At 37.9% G+C, this 26,140-nt stretch overlaps 1 protein-coding gene across 1 annotated transcript in view; it reads left to right on the forward strand.

The window, feature by feature from the left end:
* Positions 1-25,069, forward strand: part of LOC141394896 (UPAR/Ly6 domain-containing protein CG9338) — a 71,239-nt gene extending 46,170 nt beyond the window's left edge. Inside the window, exons 2-4 of the mRNA XM_073970043.1 lie at positions 9,644-9,817; positions 23,550-24,025; positions 24,105-25,069. Coding sequence (XP_073826144.1) covers positions 9,644-9,817; positions 23,550-23,764 — 389 coding nt within the window. The 3' untranslated portion in view covers positions 23,765-24,025; positions 24,105-25,069. The remainder of the gene's footprint in view (positions 1-9,643; positions 9,818-23,549; positions 24,026-24,104) is intronic.
* Positions 25,070-26,140: the final 1,071 nt, after the last annotated feature.

Genomic DNA, 26,140 nt, shown 5'->3' on the forward strand with positions numbered 1-26,140 from the left:
TGTCAGTACAGGTTCACCCCTTAATATAGCCCACATAGAACAGTACCTTCCGATTTTCGGTATTTTGAAGGTTGTGGCTTCAATATTCCACCGAAATTACTGAAATTTGATATTTAGTCTTCGTTGATGGTATAAAACTTTCCTCCAGCAATTTGTCTGTACAGGTCCATGCCTTCATATAGCCACCATAGAACGGTACCTCACGATTTTCGTAATTCTGAAGGTTTTGATGTCAATATTGCACCGAAATGTCTGAAATTTGTTATTTAGTCATGGAAGACTAAATATTATAAAATATTATAAAATATTCCAAAAGTTAATTATCAGTATAGGTCTACGTCCTCTTTATTTTATTTTATTTTCGGAATTTTTAAGGTTTTACCCGCATTATCTTACCGAAATATCGGATATTTGGTATTTAGTCTTCTTCGAGTCTACAAACTTTCCATCAGAAATTTGTCGGTATAGATAGACGTTTTAATATAGCTGCATTGTTTTACCGAAGTTGCTGAAACTTGGTATTTATATTTAGTCTTCTTCATAAACAAAAGGAAACTGATTGGTCCATTTTACTCCAATACAACTCGTGGTGGAGGGTACAACAAGTTCGGCTCGGCCGAACTTACTCCGTTCTACTTGTCTAACTTAAACTAAGTTTGGACAATCTATTACGAGATCCAAAGATTGGACTAAATCGGTTGCTCTGTTTAAGAGATTCCGAGCGTACCATTTTGGCGAATATTTTTGAACTTTTGTGGGGAGGTACCGAAAGGAGTGAACCGATATGCACAATCTTCGAACTTTTTCTAAGATTCGCTGAAATATTACGATATGCAAAGCTTGGGCCACCGCAGTATTGGGTTCGAGAGTTGTGGAACGCAACAGCCACTACACATGGTGGCCGTATGGGGTTTTTACAACTTCGGGCCATTTTTTCAGTAAGTATGGACCCTGAAAAAACTTGTAGCGTCGTAATAGTTGGCTAAGTATAACATGTTGGAAAAAATCAGAACGATACTAGAGGAGGTCTTAAACTGCACTTTTTTACAATTTTGTGTGTGGGTTACCCGAAGGAGTGGACCGAAATGGTAGAAATATTACGATGCGCAAAGTATGAACCAAAGCTAGAACTCCCTTCAAGGGTTATTGTGCGCAACATTTTAGAAAAAAAAATTTCAACTTTTGTGGGGAGGTACCCGAGGTAGTTTACTGATATGTTTCATCTTCGAACTTCATCTAAGTGTTGACAAAATGTAGGCCACTAACTTGCCGCTGAGGTCATTAAAATCCCAGCTAGGAATTTACAAAGGCTACTTACAAGGAATCTGCTAGGAAGAAGCAGTACCTGCTAGACACGCTTTATCTGTAGACAAACACCTTGAGAGCTTTAAATATCAAGCCATGTATCTTAAGAATTAATCAATAGCTCAAATGAAAATATGGAAAAGCTGAAACAAGCGCAGAAGGAGTCCAATATGTGTTAGATGTAGCTGCTACCTCAGTGTACATAGATCTTTTTGTATTTGCATTGCTTTCCTGTATTGGGAGCAGCATATCCTGGAATGTCTTTTGGTCCGTGCCGGGACGGAGGAAAAGTCAGGACCAATGCTCGGTGATGATGCTGTCCCAATCCCTGAAAATGCATCCTTTTTGCAATTCACCAGATTATCATTGTGTCACCTGGTCCAATTAATGACGTCACCTAACAACCCGTCGTTTCTCTTGGATCAGGCTATCTTTCCATAATTGTCTCCATCAGCAGACCACCAGATCTCATCACCTCTGAACGCAGCACTTTCGTCAACCATGGCAAAGCTAATTGGACTTGTTTCAGAGAATCTCCGCTTCTGAGATATGCCTTTTGATGTTTGGTTAGCACGAGGGACGTTGCAAGACATCATCACTGCTGCAGCCGCACGCCATATACCTGCTGGTCAAATACCGAAGGTGAGGCCAAATTTTTAGCAGAGGCGACGGGAATAACAAATGAGCGTGATGAGACTCGTTGATTGGAAGTTAACAGGTTAGTCGTTGAGCGTAAGCGGAAGCCGGAATAAGTGAATTGTGGGCAAGTCCCTCTCGAACCTCGGACATTACGCTGATTGATCGAAGAGGCGCGCAACGCTTTTTAAATCGACAATTTGTCGAACACCCCGGGATTGACAGGGCGAAAAGATAGAATCTCCATGGCAATGCTGAAATAGCTGGATGAGCTGGTTCTCCAGATTACCCATCCGGCCAAGTTTGAAACGTTGAATTCAGGAACGTAGGGTAAAACGCGGAGTTCCCCAAGGTGGGTGATATCTCCGGAACTCTTTAATCCATACCTCTTTTGTAGTCCACCTCTTCCTGACGGCATTGAAATAGTAACGCATGCGGGTGATTGTACGATTTTGGCATCTGGTAACTTCCCTAATGCCATTTGTAAAAGTCTGAACTCCTATTTGACTGATCTTACAACAATTTTAAAAGCGAGGTGTATGCAAATATTCGCCACTAAAACTACATCCACACTGTTCATTTCATTAATTGTAGATGTGAGCACTCAGTTGAATGTCACGGTTAATGGTAGCAGAATTCCAACCACCAACCAACACAAGATTCTCGAAGTGATATTCGACAGCATGTTCACGCCGAACAGCAACATGAGGAGAGAAAGATTTTTCCAGTACAGCAAAACGATGGCATGCCCTCGTTGCAATACTTGCTAGGGTGTTACCGTGAGAGCCATCCTCATCACCATATGGTGGATAGGACCGGACTGACAAACCTACTCAACTAACTCCAGTACACGCAGAGAAAAAAATATGATTGATCCAACAATATTCGAAGAGCAAAATATGTATTGTAAAGATATTGTTAAATTCCAAATGTAGTATTGTGATTCCAACAATTGGGTTTTGTTAAATCCAAAAATTGTTTTTGTCAACTGGACAATAGTTCTCTCTTTTCTTCGACAATTTTTTCTCTTCTCTCGCTATTCGATGCCGTGTTGAAAAAAACAATTATGGTGAGTTTTGTTTGTATGACATGATGCCTTTATCTTTGTTTTTGTGTGTATGTATACCTACAAGGAGACTCTTGTTTTTATTTGTTTCTGTTTTGTTTCATTCTCTCCATTGTGCTTTGAGGTTTGGTGTTATACCGGAGTTTGTTATGGTGTTTAATTATTCCTTATGTTGTGGTGGGTCCTTTTGCTTTTTGTTTGTCTTTGTTGTGAGCCAATGCAGCAAACCATGTATTGTGTTCATCAATGATTGCAATATTATACGCGACATTTATATCCAAGTTTTGCGAAAAGTGTATATGAGAAGTATATACACTCAAATCAAAAATTTCTGGGCTGGTTTTCTGGGTTGACAATACTTTTTGTAAACAAAATTAGATTATGATAGTTCCTACAATCGGTATTGTTAACGATTTTTACAATATTGCGGAAATTCGAAAGTTGTTTTTGTTTTCTATGTTTGGAACAAAAGATGGTATTTTTGGATTTGGATTACAATGTTTAAACAAAACAAATACATTTTTGGAACCAAAACAGATATTTTTGTTCCAACAAAAGCGAAAAATATTTTTTCTCTGCGTGTAGCTTTGTGATTACAACCCATCGAAGCAGCCACATTCCTAGAACTGGAGATAGACCCAGAGCCACATTAACCTGAAAAACGAACTTACTGTTACAACAACAATAGGAAAAAGCAGTGCTACTCCGAAAAATAAATTGTGAAATTTGTCATGATAAATCCGATGTTGCGGTAGAAATTCATCAAGTTAAGAGCCACCGTGACTGCACGGTCGCCGATCAGACCGGCCTTTGGCATCTTACATAAGTCACCCATAGTTCCGTTAAAGATACTTACAAATGAACGGAAAAGTTTTGACATTTTCACATTATAGCTGACGCCGCTAATTATAGTTTTCGAGGTATTTCCGATAGGTGTTCTTCGTATATAACAAGTGTCATTAACATAACTAACAGGGTATGGAATAAACGGAATGATAATAGTACATGATAATCTTTACGGTCATACCAAACAACAAATACAACACACAATTAGAGATGACAATAACGAAATCCCTCCTAATGGAGCATAATGTTGGGAACCAACATATTTTTTTAGGTTGATAGAGGATTTTTGTCAAAGAGCGTAACACCAGGTCTCTCGCTTATTTTATAATAAAGAACTGTGTATATGGTGCAATCAGGGATGCCAACTGTTCCGAGGTAAAAATCGCTACAGACAAGTTGTGTTAAAAACCACCACATATCTCTACTGACAAAGACCAAAAAACACTACGAAAATGTGTAAAAACGCAGAAGCGACTACGGGAGGGTGAAAAGGTATGTTTTGCTTTTGCGGTGTGTATGCGGTTTTTGTTGTTGTGACTTATTCTTACACAAACAAGCAGGCATTTTTCTGTAACTCATAGGCAACCAGCCAAGCAAGCGTAGAGGAAAAGAAAAATATGGTATGAATTATATTTGTTTTTTTTTTTTGCGAGAAAGGCAGAGAGCATTTTTTCTTAATTATGCAAAATGCATAAATTTTACTTACCTGAGGTTACCATTTTTAACCTGCAAAGCGTTCCTTAACCCCAAAAAGTGGTAAAACTGGGAGCAATTTTTAAGAGAGTGAGAGAGGACAGAGAGCTCATATGCCTTGCTCTTCTACCACAGGCTACCAGACAAATTTCTGCAGGTATAAATGGTAGAATTGATTTTTCGACATTTGTTTGACGAGTACTTCACAATGAAGAAAAAATGAACGAAAAACAGAAGAAAAAGGCGAACGCTGACAAAACAAAATTAAAAACTGTGAAATAAAAGAAGAAAATTGAGTTTTTATGTTTCTTTTTGACATTGCTACCAGATCTACCATTTTTTCGTTCCTTTACTTTTCTGGTAAAACTGGTCATGAGAGAGCAAATTTGAGCAATTCTGACACTTTTCTCTTTTACCATTTTTACTATTAAAAAGTTAAAGAAACAAAGCTAATATGTGCATATGCATTTTACATATTTTCGTATGCAACAAATATTTCAATAATAGGTACAAAAATGTTTGTGTGTACAATTTTTCTGTTTAAAATTCTCTTGAGACAAGTCAATAAAATAGAGAAATGTTTAACCACAGCCACAACCTTCAAAATACAGAAAATCGGGAGGCATTGTTCTATGGGGGCTATATGAAGGCCTGAAGCTAGAACGACAAATTTTAGGTGGAAAGTTTTTTACCCCCAAGGAAGACTTAATACCAAATTTCAGACATTTCGGAAGGATATTGAGGCCACAACCTTCAAAATACGGGAAATCGACAGGTACCGTTCTATGGGGGCTATATGAAGACGTAGACTAAATGCCAAATTTCAGAAAGTTCGGTGGTATATTGAGGCCACAACCTTTAAAATACCGAAAATCGGGAGGTACCGTTCTATGAGGGCTATACGAAGACGTGGATCTATACCAAAAAATTTCAGGTGGAAAGTTTTATACCCCAACGAAGATAAAAACCCAAATTTCAGTCATTTCGGTGGGATATTGAGTCCGCAACCTTCAAAATACCGAAAATCATGAGGTACAGTTCTATGCACGCAGAGAAAAAATATTTTTCGCTTTTGTTGGAACAACCATATGTATTTTTGTTCCAACAACTCATTTGTTTTGTTCAAGCATTGCAATTACAAATCCAAAAATACCATCGTTTGCTCCAAATATAAAAAACAAAAACAAGTTGCGAAATTCCTCAATATTGTAAAAATCATTGACAATACCTATGGTGGGAACTATCACTATCTATAATTTTTACATAAACTATTGTCAACCCAGAAAACCTGTTACTGAAATTTTTGATTTGATCGTATATAATTCGCATATACACTTTCCACATAACTTTGCTATAAATGTCACGTATAACATTATGAGCATTGACAAACACTATAAATGGCCAGGTTTTGCCAGGTCTAACTAAAAAGACAACAAATTGAATGAAGAAGCATAACTACTCCATTGCGCTCATCCTCCAAGCACCTACCACAACATAAGGAATACCATAAAACCACAACAAATATGACTAGAAAACATAAATTACAACCAAAAACCACTTCTCAGATTGTGGTATAACTCAACTTTCAAAACACAAAGAAGAATGAGAAAGAAGAAACAAATAAAAAATCTCATGGTGTACATACACAAAAAAAGAACAAAGATAAAATAAAAAACAAAGATAAGGAGAACTCATACAAACAAAACTCACCGAAAGTTTTTTTTTTTTTCACCACGTCATCGAATACCGAGAGAAGAGAATAAAATTGTCGAAGAAAAAGAATAATATTGTCCAGCAGACAAAAAATATTGTTGGATATGACAACAACTACTGTTGGATATGACAAAAACAATTCTTGTACCATATGTGGGGACCATATGAAGATGTGGACCTATACCGACAAATTTCAGGTGGAAAGTATGAAACGAAGACTTAATACAATTTTAGCCATTTCAGTGTGATGTTGAGGCCACAAATATCGGAAATCGGGAGGTACCGTTCTATCGGGGCTATATGAGGAAAAATTTCAGGTGTAAAGTTTCATACCCCCAACGAAGACTTAATACCAAATTTCAGCCATTCCGGTAGGATATTCAGGCCACAAACCCTTGAATATATTTTAGCATATACTCATTTTATGCAAAAATGTAAAAATATGTCAAAATATCCACAATATGCAAAATATTCAAAAATTTCTGGACCGAATTCGTTTTATTTAGGATAAAACGAGTTTCTGTCTAATCAGATTTTCTCTACGACCATCCTAACCATATATGCATTTGCATAGGATTCCGCTGTCTAATAATTATTTACTTTTTTTATAAATTATTCTGTTTCGTTTTTCTTTCATTAAAGTCTGTTATGTATTTCTTGTATTTGGAATTCTGTATGTACCTATGCGTCTGTTGTTGCTTTTGTGTTTGGTATTTCTATGGATTTCAATAAAAGAAACAACCACCACCACTTATAAAAGTGTGTATGTGTCTGTTTTTGTGGCTTTTGAGTTTTTATTTATATTTCATACAAACAAATATTTCTTTGGACTCAAACATATATTTGTTCGCACACAAACATATATTTGATTGGACTCAAACGTATACATATTGGTTTGCATCCAAACATATATCCCTCCGTGTTTTAAAACATATTTAAAATTTGTATACCCTCTACCATAAGGTGGTCAAATTTTGGTGGAAATTTCAATTTTAAGTTCGAAAATGGGTTACATCGCTTCGTATAGGCCCCATATTACCTAACCAAATTAGCTGTATTTTGACGTTTAGGGTTCCCAATAGTCAAAAAACGTCTACACGAAAAGTTATAGACATAGTTCCGTATTGATATTGCCTCCATATAACCATACCGCCCGATTTCAGGTACATATTTTCCAGTTTTAAAGTGATCGAATTATAAAATTACGTATTTCAAGTTCCATAAGTTCAGAATATTTCATGGTGGAGGGTATATGCAAACATTTCTGTTTTTTACTTGTTAATAATACTATTCTGTTATTGCTGCAAGCTTATCTCAAAAATCTACGATTGTAATTGTAATTCAGTACTGTTCTTAAAAATGCATATATATATATTCTTCAAATCCTTCTATATATAACTGATGACCTCATAAAAAATGTCATTAAAAATCGCGCTAACAACACTTTTGAATTCCAATGCTATTTAAGTTTATCCATTTTCACATCCCTAATTGTAATTCACTAAAAATCTTCCCGTTTTGTGAATGGGTGAATAGACAATTGTCAGCTGGCAATTTAACGCCCCAACGCCCATTGCAAAAGCCGCCTAATCACGTCAAGTGCCTTTCCGTCTTTTTGTCCTGCGGTTTATTATGAGCATTTCATCGTGATTTTATGAAAGTCTTGTCTTGGGCGTGTGTGTGTTGGTGTTCATTTTTGTGCGGGTGGTATGTAGACTTCACTAAATATATCTGTCTAGAAACGTAGCTGGTCGCCTGACAGACTGCCTGTCTGCCCGCATGCCTTCCACAGTGGATGGATGGGTGGGATGTATGAACAAAATAAAATCTTGTTCAAAGAATTCAAGTGTTATTTTTTCTTATGTCTGAAGTGGATGCAAATTGTGTTATTTAAGTACAATAACAAGAGCAGTAACAACAACACTTTGAACTCTGAATAGAAACAACAACAAAAAATGAGAATACAAAATTCTTTCTTTTGATATGCAGAAACAGCGGCAGCAGCTTGATTTGCATAATTTTGTATTTTATTTAAAGCAATAATCCAAATTAGTTGTTATATTTTTTAAAGAATGGTGGGATATAGGGATTTGAATGGGACGGATTTTTAGGTTGGGTTTTTAGAGGGATATTTGTCTTGTAGGAATGTAACATAAGCTCCGTTCCAGTACTATCTTAGTAAAACTAGCAAAGAGTGAAATACCATACAAATTTATTCAAATTTTAATCTCAGAATATTTTATTTTATATTTGCAACCGATTGAGGTCGCTTTTCTTTCTGCAAGTATGACTTAAGACCTACGTACATATCGTCGGTGTCATGCTTAAGGTTTCATACGCCATTTACCCGTTTTGAGATAATCGCATTTTAATGTTTTCCGTCACAACTGTGTGGAGCTGGCTAAAGCAAATATTTATATTTTTGACTTGAAATATTAATAATAGTATATAGAACATATTTGCAAAAATTTAGCGGAATATGTTTTGGAAAATAAAAGTTATAGAGATTTTTTTAAAAAAAGAATTTTTGTCGATTTGTTCCATATCCGCACTTATGACACAAATGTGAAATATTGTAAATCACATGGAACAAAGTGACAAAAAAATTTTCCATCTTTGCCTCAATAAATTACATACTTCTAAATCGAAAATTAAAATTCTGATTTTTGAAATGTGTTTTTAAACTTGTAAGTTTTTAAAATATTAATTTTATAACTGAAAAAAGTTTATGCTTTCCCGTCGAGCCGTGGATATCTCGGAAACTAGAGCAGATAGGAGAAAGCCGACTAGAAATTCAAAAAGAGCATACCGGAAAACCCTAGAAACCGCCTGTATCTCAAAAAGTCAAAAATGGCGTATGGAACACTTAAGCATGACACCGACGATATGCTGCCTCGCCTGGTTGCCTTGCTTGCTTCTGATAAAAGAATAAAAAAGAAAAGGGCAACCCAGTTCGAAATTTGCTCGGCCTCCTTTATTCTTTTATTTTTATTATGTCAAAAATGAAGCAGGAAAGCAAGGCAACCAGGCAAAGCAAATCATGCTCCCCTTTCTCGAAATTAATATTAACTGCACTTAATGTATACAAAAATTAATACATTCACACATTAGGGACGGTAAGACATTTTATAAAAAACATTTTCCTCGCACCCCCATACAACCAATCATCATCTGTATCTACACAATATCATGTCAATAACTCTTGTCATAAATGACGTTCTAAGAGGTACTTTTAGATAAGACATTATAAAATTTTTAAAGACCATTAAAGGACATACGTCAAACAGACAACCACCTGTTGATGTCACATCCGTTATTGTTCGTTAACAATTCGAATTACATATTTATTGTTTTCTCCCTCTCTCTTGTTATTCTGTCTTACAGGTTCAGCAATTAAATGCTATGTCTGCAACAGTCACAAGGATGCCAATTGTGCATTGGACATACCACCAGATAATCTACTCAAGGACTGTGAAGAGCTCTATTCAACAAGAGGACGTGGTCTTTCGACATATTGTCGTAAAATATCACAAATTATTGAATTCTCTGTAAATAACTGTAAGTAGAACACCAACAAAAACAATGATAATATAAATTAGTTATTGTTTAAAATTGGTCTGTTCCAGAACTGCAAGAATCTACTATTTTTTGCTATTTTCTTCGATAACATAAAGGGAAAATTGTTATCGTAGTAAAAATTAGTAGATTCTTGCAGGTTCTGGAACATAGCATATGTTTATACTCTCAGCATTTAGGCTAAAGAGGGTATATACACTTTGATACAACCAAAAAATGTGCCTCATCGAAATAATGTTTGGACGAAATTTGTTGCAGACAATTTGGACTCGATTTAGCCATGTCCGTCTGTGTGGCTGGTGCGCACGACATCTCTCGAACGAAGCAACTGATCGGGTCCAAAATTGTCCATTCATAATACAGGGTGTTTTTTAAGCCCGATAGAACTTGAAATTGTAAAAAATAACACAAAAAATTAAATTGTAATCAAAAATTTTTTTTATTCGAAAGATCAATACGTGACATTAACATTTGAAAATGATTTCGGGCATATGGGCACCGCGGCTGTTCTTGACGAAGTGCATTCTGGACGTCCAATTTTTGGCCACTTTTTCGAGCACTGCTGGCCGTATGTCACGAATAACACGAACAATGCTGGCCTCCAAGGCATCAATTGTTGCTGGTTTATCAGCATAAACCAATGACTTCACGTAGCCCCACAGGAAATAATCGAGAGGTGTCAAATCGCACAACCTTGGAGGCCAATTGACAGGTCCACTTCTCGAAATCAACTTATCGCCAAATTTTGATTTCAATAAGTCGATGGTTGCGTTCGCCGTATGGCACGTAGCGCCATCCTGTTGAAACCACATCTCCTCCGGATCAATTTCATCCATATTTTCAAACAAAAATCATTGATCATGGTGCGGTAACGATCTCCATTGACCGTAACGCGAGCTCCGGCCTCATTTTTGAAGAAATAAGGTCCGATGATGCCACCCGCGTGAAAACCGCACCATACGGTGCATTTTTCTGGATGTAATGGAGTCTGTAGGGTCTCTTGTGGATTGGTCTCACCCCATATGCGGCAATTTTGCTTATTAACAAACCCGTTAAGCCAAAAATGCGCCTCATCGCTGAACACAATTTAGCGATAAAACAACGGGTCATTTGCCAACTGCTCTAGAGCGAATCGACGACTGATTTTCAAAGTAAATTTGGATAATTACGTAGCGTTGGTCAAGCGTGAGTCTGTTCATGATGATTTGTCAGAGTATACTGAAACAAATAAAAAAAAAGTTTCATCAAAATATAATTTTTTGTGTTACTTTTTACAATTTAAAGTTCTATCTAGCTTAAAAAAACACCCTTTATTTTGTCCAAACTTAGTTTAAGTTCGAAGATGGGTCATATCGGTCAACTCCTTCCGGTACCTCCACCACAAAAGTTAAAAAATTTTCGCTAAAATGGTGCACACGATAACTCTTGAAGGGAGTAGTCAAAATGATCATAACCTCTGCATATGGTAATATTACTTCCAGACATAGATTGAGTTCGAATAGAAAAAGTTGAAGTTTAATTGCTCCGTTTTGGATTTTTCCAGCAGGTTGTCCTGAGATAATGACCCTAAAAGCTTCAAAGTACCTTGACAATGTGACGACGTGTTTTCGCTGTGAAGCTGGGGTATGCTCATTGGGGGGCCAGGGTCGTCACAAGAATTTATTTTTGTTTAGAGACCATAGAGAAACACATCCGTTAATTTTTTTCATAAAACGTTATAAACACACTTTATTTCCTTTCAATATAACACGAAAACACTACACAAGTTAACACAATATCGTAATTCTAACAACCAATAGACTGGTACATATGATGTTGGGCGAATGTATTTGAAGAGGCGTTGACACGGGATGATGGATGTAGCTGTTCTGATTTACCAAAGGCGGAGGGCAAAGGCTTTGTCACAGGCATCGGTTAGATGAATGTTGACGACAGCGTGATTGCCAGCGACGATAGCCCAGCAACGATTCTAATAAATGCGGTTGATGACGGAGACGTTACCCCAGCAGCTGTCCAATGCATGCGGACGATAGGGCGTGTGACATCGACGTTAAAGCAGCAGCGTTTCAATTACTGCAGACGATAGGGCATTTGGCATCGATGTTAGCCCAGAATCAATCTGTGGGGTCCAAGTAAGCAGTGGTGGTCTGGTACGATCTGGCCTGTTGCCGAAAAGCCAAGGTTTGTTTTGCAACCCCACTTTACTCAGACGACTCCACAACAGTTGTTTTGCAACATCACTTGACTCAGACGACAACACAGCCGAAATACCACAACCCCACTCGACGAGACAAAAATTATTTCCACTGATCGCCGAGGTTCGTTTTGAAACCCCATCGACGAGACAGAAGCTACACCGCATCTACTTCCACTGATAGCCGAGGTTCGTTTTTCAACCCCACTCGACTACGTAGAAACTACCATTTAATCTACTTCCACCCAAAAGTCAAGGTTTTGTTTTTCAACACTACTTGAGTCAACAACCGCCAACAGACGTCTGCCCCGATTGTCTATGCAGCACCTCCTTTTATACCTGCTGGTGGACGGCCTGTACGTACATTGATGATGTCAGCTGACTGCTTGTTGACAGATTGTTTATGTTTGTCCGCATTTCCGCTAGGAGAACTCATTCATAGGTTAATGCTCTCCGTCGCCCCTAGAGGGCATTTCGCCAATTAAATTTGAATTTAACTTTTGAAATAAATACTGTTTAATATACACAACTGTTTAATGTAATCAAAAACGAGTACCCACAACTTTTGAGCGTTACAACAGCACCAACTGAAATGGCAAATCGTCGAGATAATGTGCAGTTCAACAGCTCGTCTCGGATCGTTTTTAAAATTTGTCTAAAAAGTTTTCTGCGGGCCCTTTTGGCGCAATTTTTTTTGGCAAGTCCATACTTCCTGAGATAATGTCTCCAAAAAGCTGGCCGGCACCAACTCAACTGGGTAGAACATAAGATAACCCTCGAAGGTAGAAACCGATTTGGTCCAAACGTTGTACATCGTATTATTTCTTACAACATCAAATTTTGTCCGAATATTGACAACATCGGAGCACCATTTCCTAGTAAAGGCATTTTTTTCGGGGGCATATCCATACTTCCTGAGAAATTAGCCGAAAAACTAAAAAAAACGTATAAACGTCAGAAGTATTATGTTTACTTCTTTCCTTTAGGGCCGAGGCTGACGGTATATCTCTGTCGGCACAGCTGACTGATACTTTCCTACTGGTTAATATTCTCAATGAAGTCATTTTGCTCATTTCTGTAGGATAATGCTGCTGAAATCCTGAAAATAACGAAATTCAGGGGCTATATCAAAAGGTGTACCTGTACTGACAAATTTCTTGGAGAAGTTTTTATTGCCCCAAGGAAGACTAGATACCGAATTTCAACAATGTCGGTGTGATAAGGATGCTAAATCCTTCAAAATACCGAAAATCTGGAGGTATCTACTATGGGGGCTATATCAAAACCTGGAGCCGACAAATTTCTAGAGAAAATTTGTGTGGTCCAATGAAGATGAAATACCACATTTCAGTCATTTCGATATGGTAAAACATTCAAAATACCAAAAATCGGAAGATACACTTCTATGGGGTCTATATCAAAACGTGGACGTCTACTGAAAAATTTCTATGGACAAGTTTTTTAGCCCCAAAGAAGATTAAATACGAATGTTCATGAAATTTCGGTGTGATAATGAGGATAAAACGTTTAAAATACCAAAAGTCGGAGGTACCCGTTCTATGGGGGGCAACATCACAAGGTGGAGCTGTACTGATAAACTTATGCGGGAAAGTTTTGTGGTTCCAAAGAATACTAAATACCAATCATCCGTCATTGTCACTCCGATATAAAATAAACCTTCACAATTCCGAAAATCAGGAAGGACCGGTCTATGGGAGCTATATGAAGAAGGGGACCTATACCGACAAACATCTGGTGAAAAGTTTAATTCCTCAACGAAGACTAAATACCAAATGTCAGCCATTTCGGTAAGATCGTAGGTGGCCGTTCTATATGAATACAAGGACCTGCAAGTTTTTTTAGCCCAAAAGAAGACTAAATCAGACATTTCTGTATTATAATGAGACTAAATCTATCAAAATACCGAAAATCGGAAGGTACCGTTTAATTGAGGATGTATCAAATCGTGGATCTGTACTGACAAATGTCTGGGGAAAGTTTTGTAGCTCCAAGGAACACTGAATACCAAATTTCAGCCATTTCGGTGTGATAATGAGGCTAAAATCTTGAAAATACCGAAAATCGGAAGGAACCTGTTATGAGGGCTATATCAAAACGTGGACCTGTACTGAAAAATTGCTGGTAGAAAGTTTAGTGGCCCCAAAAATACCTAATAAAAATGTTGAGCCATTTCGGTGTGGTAATGAATCTAAAACCTGAAAATCGAGCGGAGAGAATGTTTTGTAGCCCTAATGAAGATCAAATACCAAATTTCAGCCATTTGGTGTGATAATGAGGATAAAATCTTTAAAATACCGAAAATCATGTCATCAGCTGTCACCAGATGTACTCAATTCCCTAAAAATGGCATTGAAGCTTTTACCCAAACACCGATGTATCAAAAAAAAACCATTTTTTGCCTCTCCTGAAAAGTTGTATTTTTTAAGATACGAGGTTGAGGAAGTAAGGCATCGATATGTTATTAAATATCTATTTTTTTCCTACTGCTAGGAAAACAAAACAAAAAACTTGTTTCTTTTTCGACTACATCATTTAATTGTCAATCAAAAGCTTAAGATAATTTATAATTCATAGGTAATTCACATGATTGACAATTAACATGTATAATTGTTAATCTACAATAGTGCAACTTAATTAGTTAAAGCTTTTGATAAGAAATTGTTGTTTTTTTTACAATAACAACTTTGATTTGTTTACAACAATTATAAGAAGGCAATAAAAAATCTAATCTATCGGTTTCGACAGAAGGGACGATATCGGAAGTTGAAGAATGAAAGTGTTTTGCAGGCCGGGAATCCACTTTAGACATGTGCCAGCCAGTATTGTCACATGTCGAACACTAGAACTCAAATATTATTTACGTTGTAGAAAGTTTTCCGAAAAGACTTACCCCCAGTTTATGTATTTCGAAACAAAAATGTGTGCGCATGAAACACACCCAAACTTTAGTTTTTGAAATATTATTGCCTTTGCTTTTACTTCAAAACAAAAAACAAATTTGAAAAACACACTCAAATTTGGTAGTTTTTCTTGCGCATTCATTTTCTTATCGACATACATGAACAGGCTGATAAACTGGGGGTAAATTTGGGTTTATGTATTTCGAAAGGACTGTCTCTTATAGAAAGAGAATTTCAAAATCACTCACTTGCTTTGTAGCTGCCGAGTAGAACGTAAACTCGCGAATAACAACGAAAATCTTAAAACAAATTTATGCAACACATTCTTGAAACAAAATAAAAATTTTATAGGCACGTTTTAATGGCGGTTTCATTCATTATTTTGAAGAAATCAATAAAATAAAATAATTCAAAATTCCGACACATTTTATTCTTGAAACAAAACAAATCACACATATTCCAATGCTTGTATGTGTATGTGGATTTTGTTTTCATTTCACATTTGGCTCTCATTTATGGAACATAGTTGTACAAATGTACATTCAAATTAGTAGTATTTCGCATAGGATACGTAACGGCAGTCGCACGATAGTTTGCGAAATACATGAACGCATTTTTAGACGGAAGTGAGTGACTGCTTTCCTTTCGTACAGGTTTCCGCGCGACATACATGAACAGGCGGTTACTTTATTTAATTGAACCTCTACAGAAGATTTGTCATATAAGCCGAACGAAGAATAGATTTCCATTTCCATTCCTCTCTATTTGTTGCTTTACGTTTCCAATTTGGAATATCGCGTTTTGTTTATTTCGTTTTCCACCTCTTGACTCCATCGAAGTCTGTGTGTAACGCCATGAGGCTCGTATTTATACTCCTTTTTAGTGGGTTCACCATGTCATTCTTATGACATGGTCTAGTCAACGCAATTCTTGTATCTCGATACGTTTAACCATGGTACAATAATTCATAGGTAGGCCAGGTATGAGAATCGCCAAAAAAATACAACCCTGTCGCTATGGCGTAAAACGTCAAAATTGTTTTGATGAATGATAACGGATGAGTAAACAAAGAAGAAGAAGAACGAAATGTTGAAATGAAAACAAAACAGAGTTGAATTTTTTGATCAATAATAAATATCAACTCTGCATGTCAACACGGTTTTGACAGATTAAGCCATAACAAAAAAAAAAATTGTAATCAGCTGTTAGCTGTGGCCTACCTAAGAATTATTGTACCATGCGTTTAACTATATACATATATGTATGTCGTTGTATAGCCCATACAGCCCGTGGTCCATTTAACGTCGATATTCACGGTCAACGCATGTTGGCCCGTGGATCTTTTGAAGAATTTTTCTCTCAAACACACCAAGCACTGCCTTATCTGCCAATTATTTTTTTGACCATAGGCTTTATTGTTTCACACTGACACTATCTTATAAGCAATAGGGAGCAGACTTTTAGTTAGAGCACATAGTCTTACCTCCTTTCTTGTGGACGAGACACAGGATGTTCAGGTTCCAATCGTCGGTTACGCGTTCTTCCTGCCTGATACATACACCTTATCAGCGTATCGCCTCCGGTTTTGAACAGCTCGACATGTAAGCCATCGGCTTATGCAGCCTTAATATTCTACAGACGGTTTATTGCTGTTTCTTCTTGGCCGGGACGGATATGTGGTATCTTCGTTTATTTGCTAGTATTGCATACCAAAAGTTTGGAAAAAGGCTCTCTCCATATCCTGACATACCATCTGCATCACACTTATATTAGCACACCACACTGGCTCCGCAAAGATTACCTCAGAACGACCTACCGCGTTATATGTGGTCCACAAGGTTTCTTTATCTAAACCCAAGGTTTCTTTATCAGCCGGCTAGGGACTTGAGGACCTTGTTCATCATCATCACAGGTTGTCGCAGATAGTTGTGGCATGCGCAGACGACGTGAAAATGCTTTTGAATGTGACACCTAGAATCTTGAGGTAGTTGTTGGTCGTAATTCTGTTAACATTGACCGTTACATTCAACTCAGTGCTTACCTCTGCAGTCCACGTGGTGAACAGTTTGGCCATAGATTTAGTGAAGCATATTTGGATATTCCTCGGGTGGAAAAAGGTGGTAACATCATTCAAATAAAGTTCAGCCTTTCACAAATTACAACTGGGAAGGTACCTGACGCCAACATCGTACAATGATCCGCATACGTTACGATCTCAATGCTGTCCAGAGGGGGCTGAATACAGGAGAGGTAGAGGTCGACGATATCACCCCATCTTGGCGAACTCCTTGTTTCACTCTACGGGGCTTGGACTTCTTGCTCCTGAATTCCACGTACGACTTGCTTCCACAGATATGATTGATTATCCGAACTCGACCAGAGGGTAGTCTGCACAATGTCCTCAAACAGCGCCGAGTGCTTTACAGCATCGAATGTTTCGATAAGTCGAGCTCCACCATCACAGTTCTATCGCACGGCTTGCTATGGTTGAGTTCTCGACTAACATGTTTGGAGATGGAGTGTAGCGCTGTTGTCGTGCTGTGCTGCCTTGGGAACTTATGCTGATGATCGACAACTGGCTAGCTGTTTCTGACACTGGGTAGGAGTAAAACCTCAAGAGTCTTTGCTATGGGCGACTAAAACGAAACCGAAAGGACCACGCCACCCATTTTCAGGCTTCTGGAACTTCGGGTTACCAGCGACAAATTGAGAACTTTGATGAGATACTCGACTCCCGTCCAGTGTTGCCGACAGTTTTTGATCGGAAATCGTCAATAAAATTTGGAAAATCGTCAACATAGTCCAAAACTAGGTTTGGTTACCCCTTAATGTGAATTTTTCACTTATAGGTACGACACTGAGACTGACTACATAAGATATACAACCCACAACAGTAAAGCTAACTTAATCTCACTTAAATACCGCCCAAAAAGCGTTAACCAGACGAGAGTTTCCCCTATGGCTATCTAGTTTCCAACAATGCAGCAAGGTAAATACACTGCCAGTTTTAATTAACAGCTTTGCTCAAATATCGCCTGGTTGGCTGTGGGATCGTCCAGTCTTTCGATCCCAAAAATCGTCAAAATGACGATAAATCGTCAAATTCGGCAACACTGCTCCCGTCTCATCCAGCTGTTTCAGCATTTCCATGGTGACTCCATGAAGGCCCAACGCTTCGGATGATTTAGTGTTCCTGATGGCATTCGCAACATCATCCATTGTGAATTGTGGTGGTTCCTCCCCGGCAGGAATATATATAATGCGACGAAGTACTCTTCTCATTGCCCTGTCACTATCGGGCTGCTCGACAAACTGTCGATTAAAATAATTTGCAAACCTCTTCAGTTAGCGCTGTGTCGTTGTCCACAATTCACTTATTCCGGATTTAATTTTAAAATTCTTCAGATGATTTAGCTACTTGTGCAGCTTATGCTAACCGACCAACTTGTTAACTTCCAGTGTCAGCTCCCTGACTCTTGGGTGGGTCACTTTGATGGGTCACGAAGCAATCCGGTCGCCTCTGTTTGTAAATTTGGTCTCACTTCGGCAGGTATATGGCGAGCGGCTGCTGCAGTGATGATGTCTCGGAACGCGCACTATGCTACCGGAACATCAGAAGAGGTGGGTAGATCTCTGAACTCTTTGAAACTAGGCCAAATAGCTTTCCCATGATTTATGAAAGTGCGGCGTTCAGAGGTGATGAAATCGGTCGGTCTGCTGATGGAGGTAATTATAGGTCCAAGAGAAACGACCGGTGAATTTTTTTCAGGCCAGGAGATGGTGAAATCTGGCGAATTGTGACACTGTCGGCTTATTCTGGTAGGGGCATCCTCAATGACCGTGCAAAACGTGGAGCTATCAATCTGCTCAGCCAGCACTTTACCCCTCTAGTCATTTTCGAAGACCGAATGCCACAACTCATGATGGACATTAAAGTCCCCAAGACCAGTCGGTTATGACCTTCCAAAGCGAGATAAGGTTGGACTTATAACCTTGATTACAACTATTTATTGGCGGGATGTAGCCAATCTACAGTTCCACGCATGACTGCTATCCCCATACATTCCATACACGTGTCATAACAGCCAGGCTCAAGCGAGATAGGTCTGTATTGAACAGATAGACTGGTGCAATAGGAAAGGTAATCCCCAACATTCACTTCTGATCCGATCCTTCCTCAGTACGTTGTAAGTATCACAACGCTGTAAGCTGCAGTTTTTGTTGCGCTTGGTTTCCTGCACCGCCGCAACCATGATATTGCACCGACTCATAAAGTATTTTATTGATCTTACCTCGGAGTTCATTGGAGTTGATGAAATCGGTCGGTCTACTGAAAGAGATAATTATGGGGAAATGATCCGATCCCAGAGAAACGACAGGTTACCAGGTGACGTCATTTGTCAGAACAGGTGACACGATGATTATGCCTGGCGAACTGTTTCACTCTTCACTAATTCTGGTAGGGGCGTCTTCATTGTCTGTGTAAAACATAGCGCTATTAATCTGCTCAACCAGCAATATACCGCTCAGGTAATTTCCGAGGACCCGAAAATCCCCTAAGACCATTCGGTTATGACCTTTCAAAAGCTTGCTAATTATAGGCCTATAACCTGGAGTACAGCTATCTTTGCAGTTCCACACCTGACTGCTATCCTCATACATTCCATGTATGTGACATTGGAGTCAAGCTCAAGCGAGATAGGTCTGTATTGAACAGACAGACTAGTGCAATAGGAAAGCTAATCCCCTACATTTACTTATGGTCTGCTGCTTCCTCAGTACGTTGTAACCAACACAACGCATTAAGCTGCAGTTGGTGTTGAGCTTGGTTACCTGCACCGCCGCTACCATGATATTCTACTGCAATTAAATTGCAAAAAGGATACATTTTCAGGGATGAGAACAGCAACGACTGCTGTTGTGTGACTGTGAGGGAGCCTCGTACTCCGATGACGACGACTCGCTGGGGACTGTGTTCACGCAGCATGCAGCAAGATAGTCCTTGTCGTAGTCCTTCACATGGACGAGTCCAAAAAGATCCCTGAGATGCATGCACTACCGGCATCTACTGCATCTAACCGAAGTTTAAATGGGATGGAAGCGGATGTTACAAACTCAGCACATCCCATATTGGTCCTGGGTCTTCCTCCATCGCGGCACGGGCCAAAAGAATCCGATTCAGGGTCAATACGGTATCGAAGAAGCCGCCGCCCTGGGATTTCTGCATAGGAGGTCGAAGAATTCATTAACTGAGAAATCATCGTCCTCTTGGGAGAACGCTGAGGGTCTTCGGAGGAACAAATACGTTTCACAGCTTTTTGCTGTGGAGCTTTGTTTGTCTTCTCGGCACATTGTGGGCTTCCAGTCGGCCCAACCACCTTGGCTTCCTTGCGCACCTCTTCGGGTCAGTTAACGTAACGTCGCCAAACGTGACTGAGGTCCTATCTTCCCTCTTTCCAGGGTTCGAGAGTGACTTAACCGTTGCCCACAATTCACCTATACCGGCTACTATGTTGCAACTCTTCAGATGATTTACCCACTTGTTCCAGTGTCAGCTCCCTGACTTTGGGGTCATTGGGGTTGGTTTGACGAAGCTCATCACGCTCGTTTGGTAATCCTGTCGCCTCTGCTGGAAGTTTGGTCTTACTTCGGATATTCGACCTGCAGGGATATGGTGAGCGGCTGCAGCAGTGATGATCTCTCGGAACGTCCTTTTCGCTACCCGAACATCAGAAGGATTGGGTAGTTCTCTGAAGCGGTGATTCGTGAACTCTCTGAAACCCGGCCAATCAGCTTTCTTATGATTGACGAATGTCCGGCGTTCAGAGGTAATGAAATCGTGTGGTCTGCTAATGGAGATAATTACGGGAAGATGGTCTGATCCAAGGGAAATGATGGGTTGCCAGGTAACGTCATTTGTCAAACCTTGTGACACGATGATTATGTCTGGCGAGCTGTGACACTCTCCTCTAATTCTGGAAGGGGCGTCCTCATTGACCGTGCAAAACGTAGAGCTGTCTATCTGCTCAGAAAGCGCTGTACCTCTCTGGTCATTTCCGAGAGCCGAATGCCACATCTCAAGATGCGCATTAAAGTCCCCCAGGACCAGACGATTATCACTTTCCAAAAGCGGGCTAATGTTAGGCACGTAAACTGAGATACCTGTATTGTGCAGTCTGGTGCAATAGGAAAGGTAATCCCACACCTCCACTTCTGGTGCGACCCTTCCTTAGCACGTTGTAACCATCACAACGTTGTAAGCTACAGTTGTTGTTGAGCTTAGTTTCTTGCGCCGCAGCGACCTTGATATTCCTACGACTCATGAAATCTACTATTTCCTCGATTTTATCTTGGAGTCCATTGCAATTAAATTGCAAAAAGGATGAATTTTCCGGGATTGGGACAACAACGGCTGGTGTTAAAGGCTGCATGTGCGGTTGTTGTCGAGGAGACTGCGGGGGAGTTTCATAATAAGACGACGAGGGAGTATCGTAATCCGAAGACGACTCACTGGGGACTGCGTTCGCGCAGCATGTCGTAGTCCCGCACGTGGACAAGTCCAGAGCAACCCACTCCTGACATCTATTGCATCTCACCGAAGGCTGGATGTGGGTGAAGATGCGGATGTGACAAACCGAGCACAAGTATATTGGTCCTGGGTTTTCTCTGTCCCGGTACGGACCAAAGGATTTGGAGCAGGCATTCCGGGATATGCTGCTCACAACACAGAAAAACGAAACAAATACAAACATATGTACACTAAGGTGGTACGAAAGAACCTGCTGCCGTGGGATTGGTTCCGTCTTCTCCACTTGTTTGCTCGTTGTCGCAGCTTCTTTGGCTCAGCACCGCAATATCTACTAAAGCAGGATAGGGCCCTGTTACGTTCCATAAATGTCGTCATAAGAGCATTCTTTAAATAATTAAGGACTCAAGGCTCCGAAAATCCTCTAAAACAATAATTGTAACCAGACGTTTCCTTAGGTTGTATGGGGACATACGATAAAACACCAAATGGTTAGGTGATTAAAAAGAATACTTTATTCACTATCTGTATTGCGGATGATGCACTGCTATAGGTTTGAAACACTTAACCCACTTAGCGCCGAGAATTTTTTTTGCGAGAAAACTTAAAATTTTTTATAAAATCTATATTTTTGAGACTTTTTAAGCATTTTTTAATAAATAACTTTTTTCTCTAAAACGTATAGTTTTCCTGCAATCTGGCCTTCTTTTAAAAGTTCCAAAAACTTTGGAGCGTAATATAGGTGTGTCCTTACATGCCAATCCCTTGGTTTTTGATTGCGAAAATACTCTTACTATATTCCTAACAAATCCCTGACTTTATATGATTCTAACATTTTTGATTAAATTTTTATCGCATATTTAAATTTTTCATCAAAAGTCGAAAATTACAAAAAAGTCGATTTTTTTGAATAGCTTGCGTTTTTGGCCAATTGCGTGGAAATTCGTAGGTCAAATGAAGCGTTATCAGCGTGAACTTACAGATAACAGACAATACTATAACAAAATGCCAAAAACCCCACAAAAATATTGGAAAAAACCAGTGTTTTACGTCAATTTTTGCAACCATTTTTTGTGGCGTTTAAACGACCAGTGGCTTTATCTGGGTTAAGGAAGCATTGAGAACGATGTACAGTGTTCAAATTGCTACACAAGAATGAATGAATTTATTCAATTCAATTCAATTTCAATTTATTTAGGTTTCATTCTTAAACATTTGGGATAAGACTTAAGTCTAACAATAGCTCTTATAAGAATGAATTTATTGAATTTCGTTCATCTTAGCTTCTACTTGTGAGAAGCGAGTTTCTCATCTAGTATTGCTTGATAAATCTAGTAGTACATAGTTGCTTATAGTAGAAGTATTAAATATATTTACAGAGATGTATTTTTAGCTGTTAATTTAAAGTGTGAGTTGTATTCTTATATAGTCCATATTTATATTAGGCAATTTTTCTTGCGGCAATTAGTCAGATAGGGAGAGAGGTGAGGCATATGGAAACCCTTTACCTCTCAGCACCTTCTCTCACCTACAAACTGACAATTGCCGCAAGTAAAATTGCATAATGTAAATATAGACATAGTAATAAGTCAAGTTAGTGAAAACGTAAACGTAAAGTATTAATAAAAGCAAATATGTACACATGAAAATTCATAATTCTAAATAATGCTGATCCGTTTCATAATGATTTTAATCGAAGAATACATAATTATCCCTCAAATATACACTCTTAATGGGCCGATTCCGTACAGCGAGGCGAGTCATGTCGCGTCGTCTATCGTCTCTGTGACAAAATTTAAAAATGCACTACGTACAGCGATAGAAAATAATCGTCGATAACAAGTTATTTTTATTTTTTTTTATTTTATTTTTATTCGTTAGTAAAAATGTACGGCGACAGCTAATTTGTTGTCGCCGGAAAATGAACATTTCGGCGACAAAATTTGACGACGTCAGGCGATATTGCCATACGGAATCGAAAAATTGCATTTCGCAACGCGACACGACTCGCCTCGCTGTACGGAATCGGCCCAAAATATTCACTTACATTTTGTCTTCTTTGTTTCGTTTCAGTACCCCCCGATAGCCGTGTCATACGTACCTGTGGTTTCCAAAATCAAACCAGCTACAGCAGCTGTTATACACGTGCCGGTTTTGGTGGCCGTCAAGTTGTGTGCTCCTGCACTGAAGATAACTGCAACACAGCTGCCGGTCTCGGCGTGTCTTCTCTAGCCATGGCTACATCGTTTTTCTTTGCTTTGGCTTTTTTGCTGAAAAATTTTGTTTAATTTGATTTGTTTTAGAGAAGAACCGTTACAGTTCATTGAACGTTAAATAGATTGTTTACACATTTTTTTGTTTATATTTTTGTTTTTGTTTTATTATTTTTCATTGTTGTTGTTTTAGTTGAAAGTTAAATTATTTCACATAAAGAAAAAAAATAATAATTATATTTTAAAATACTATCTAAGCAATTATTTGGCAAATCAAAACAAAACACTGACAATTGGATTTTTTTAAGACAGACCCAAGAATTATTTGATTATAAGGTGAGATGTTTTTGTTTTTTTAAGAGGATTTATTGTAACAAAATGTGATTTATTTTTTATTTTTTTCTTTTTCTTTCAGAACTGGACACGCTCTAGGATAGCAAAGTTTTCTAAACCATCCCGCCTCTATAGAGACAATTAAAACATAATGAATGGAATATCAGGCTCCATTTTAGGTTGTCACTTGCACTTGGTATGTTCCTTTACTTTGAAAAATGGTAAACATGGCAAAAGTAGTAAAAGTTGTGAACTGCTCTCATATGAATTGTACGGTATCAGAAGTAGAGTAACGCTTATGGTGTAAAAAGTGCTAAAACTTGAACATTCTTGCACGTAAAGGACAGATCAACTCTCTCATTCTCTCAATGTTTGATAACGTAAAGGACTGTGTGAGTTAATAATTACAAAATATTGGGGTTATATTGAGTTTATTAATAGGGTTTCTTGTAGAACGCTTCATAACCTAATGCTTTGTTTACACTATGCATTTATTCCATGATTAAGTGCATTATCTTAATTTGATAAGTCAAGCATAGTCTAAACGTACTATAATCCATTGGCACCTAAATAAAGTTTTGTGAAGAAAATACGTCATTTATTTGACAGATATTCAAAGCAATTGACAACTTAAATGGCTCCAACCTTTATATTTCATTCAACTGTTATAAAATTCCAAACCGTTTTAAATTAATTAAAAATATTTTATTTATAATTATTTGTTAATAAAACAAATAAAATCCTAATTCTCCTCCTCTTCACCACAAACACACCCCCTCAAATGAAAGTATTATTAAATGTGAATTTTTACAAAAAAAAAAAGAAGAAACAAAGAAAGCAAATGAAGTATCTGTAGCCTACCGTTAAATTTTTTAAATTTTAAGTCAAATAAAACAATTGTTTTTTGGTCCTCTTTTATAGAAAGTTTTTGAATAATAATTAATAATAAATAATAACAAAACAATGCATAAGATATTAAATAAAGATGAAGATGATGAAGAAACCTAACAAAACTTGTTAAATTTAAAGAAAACCCAATAATAAAAACAGAACTAACAATAAGTAATAAGTTTAAAATAACATTAAAAAAGGTGTGAAATAAAAACAAGAAAAAAAAAAACATGCAGCTAATACCAAAAAAGACAACCCTTGAATATTTTACTTTAGATTTAAAGTAAAAACTAAATTCCTCAAAAATTGAAAAATTTTAGAAAGCCAAATTGCTTTAATTAATATTTAGAAAATCCCAAAAAGAAAAAGAAAAATCTTTAATTTAAGAAAATTGCTAAAAATTTTGACACCCACACAACCGTAAAAGAGCAACAAACAAATTAGTAAAGGAGTTCCAGATGACCAATGATTGAGTAGTTAGCTAGGCAACATAATACAGACCCATGGTGGAATAATAAGGTGTAGCGCCAAAAACAGCTGATCTTCATTACAGTTGTCAAAATGCTTTATTGTGAATAAAATCACATACAAAATGTAAACAAGCAATTCGCAGTAATGCATTATTGTGAGCAAATTTGACGTTTGACATGATTTGATGTAACACCTTCTTATTCCACCATGATACAGACCATATAAATATAAAAAAATAAACAAAAACATACTTAGAGTACGTTTACATTTACGAAATTCAGTCAATTCCATCGAATCATGTCACAATAATGCAGGTACAGCGGCAAAAACAGCTGATCTTCATACGAGTTGTCAAAATTGTGAATAAAAAATTATTGTGAGCAAATTTGACGTTTTGTATGATTCGATGTAACACCTTCTTATTCCACCATGCGTCGAATGAAATCCAATGGGATTCAAATGAGTTTTCATTTGACGTATACGCAAAGGACTAGACAGTTGAAATCCACTCGATTTCGTAAATGTAAATGTACTACTACAAAGTGTCATAGTTCATATGTAGACTAATAGCACGGCTAGACTACGGTTTTTTGCCGGGTTAACCCACTTCAAGAGGATTTATTTGACGTTTGCGCTATGGAATTGACATTTGAAATCCAAACCCACTGTGTTAATCCGGTTTAGTGTAACCGGTGTATAAAACGCATTTTACATTTAAGTGTTTTATGAAACATGCGTCTTTTATGTTCTCAATTT

The sequence above is a fragment of the Musca autumnalis genome, unplaced genomic scaffold (assembly GCF_047663935.1).
Source record: "Musca autumnalis isolate F117 unplaced genomic scaffold, ASM4766393v1 scaffold_2, whole genome shotgun sequence".
Classification (NCBI taxonomy): Eukaryota; Metazoa; Arthropoda; class Insecta; order Diptera; family Muscidae; genus Musca; species Musca autumnalis.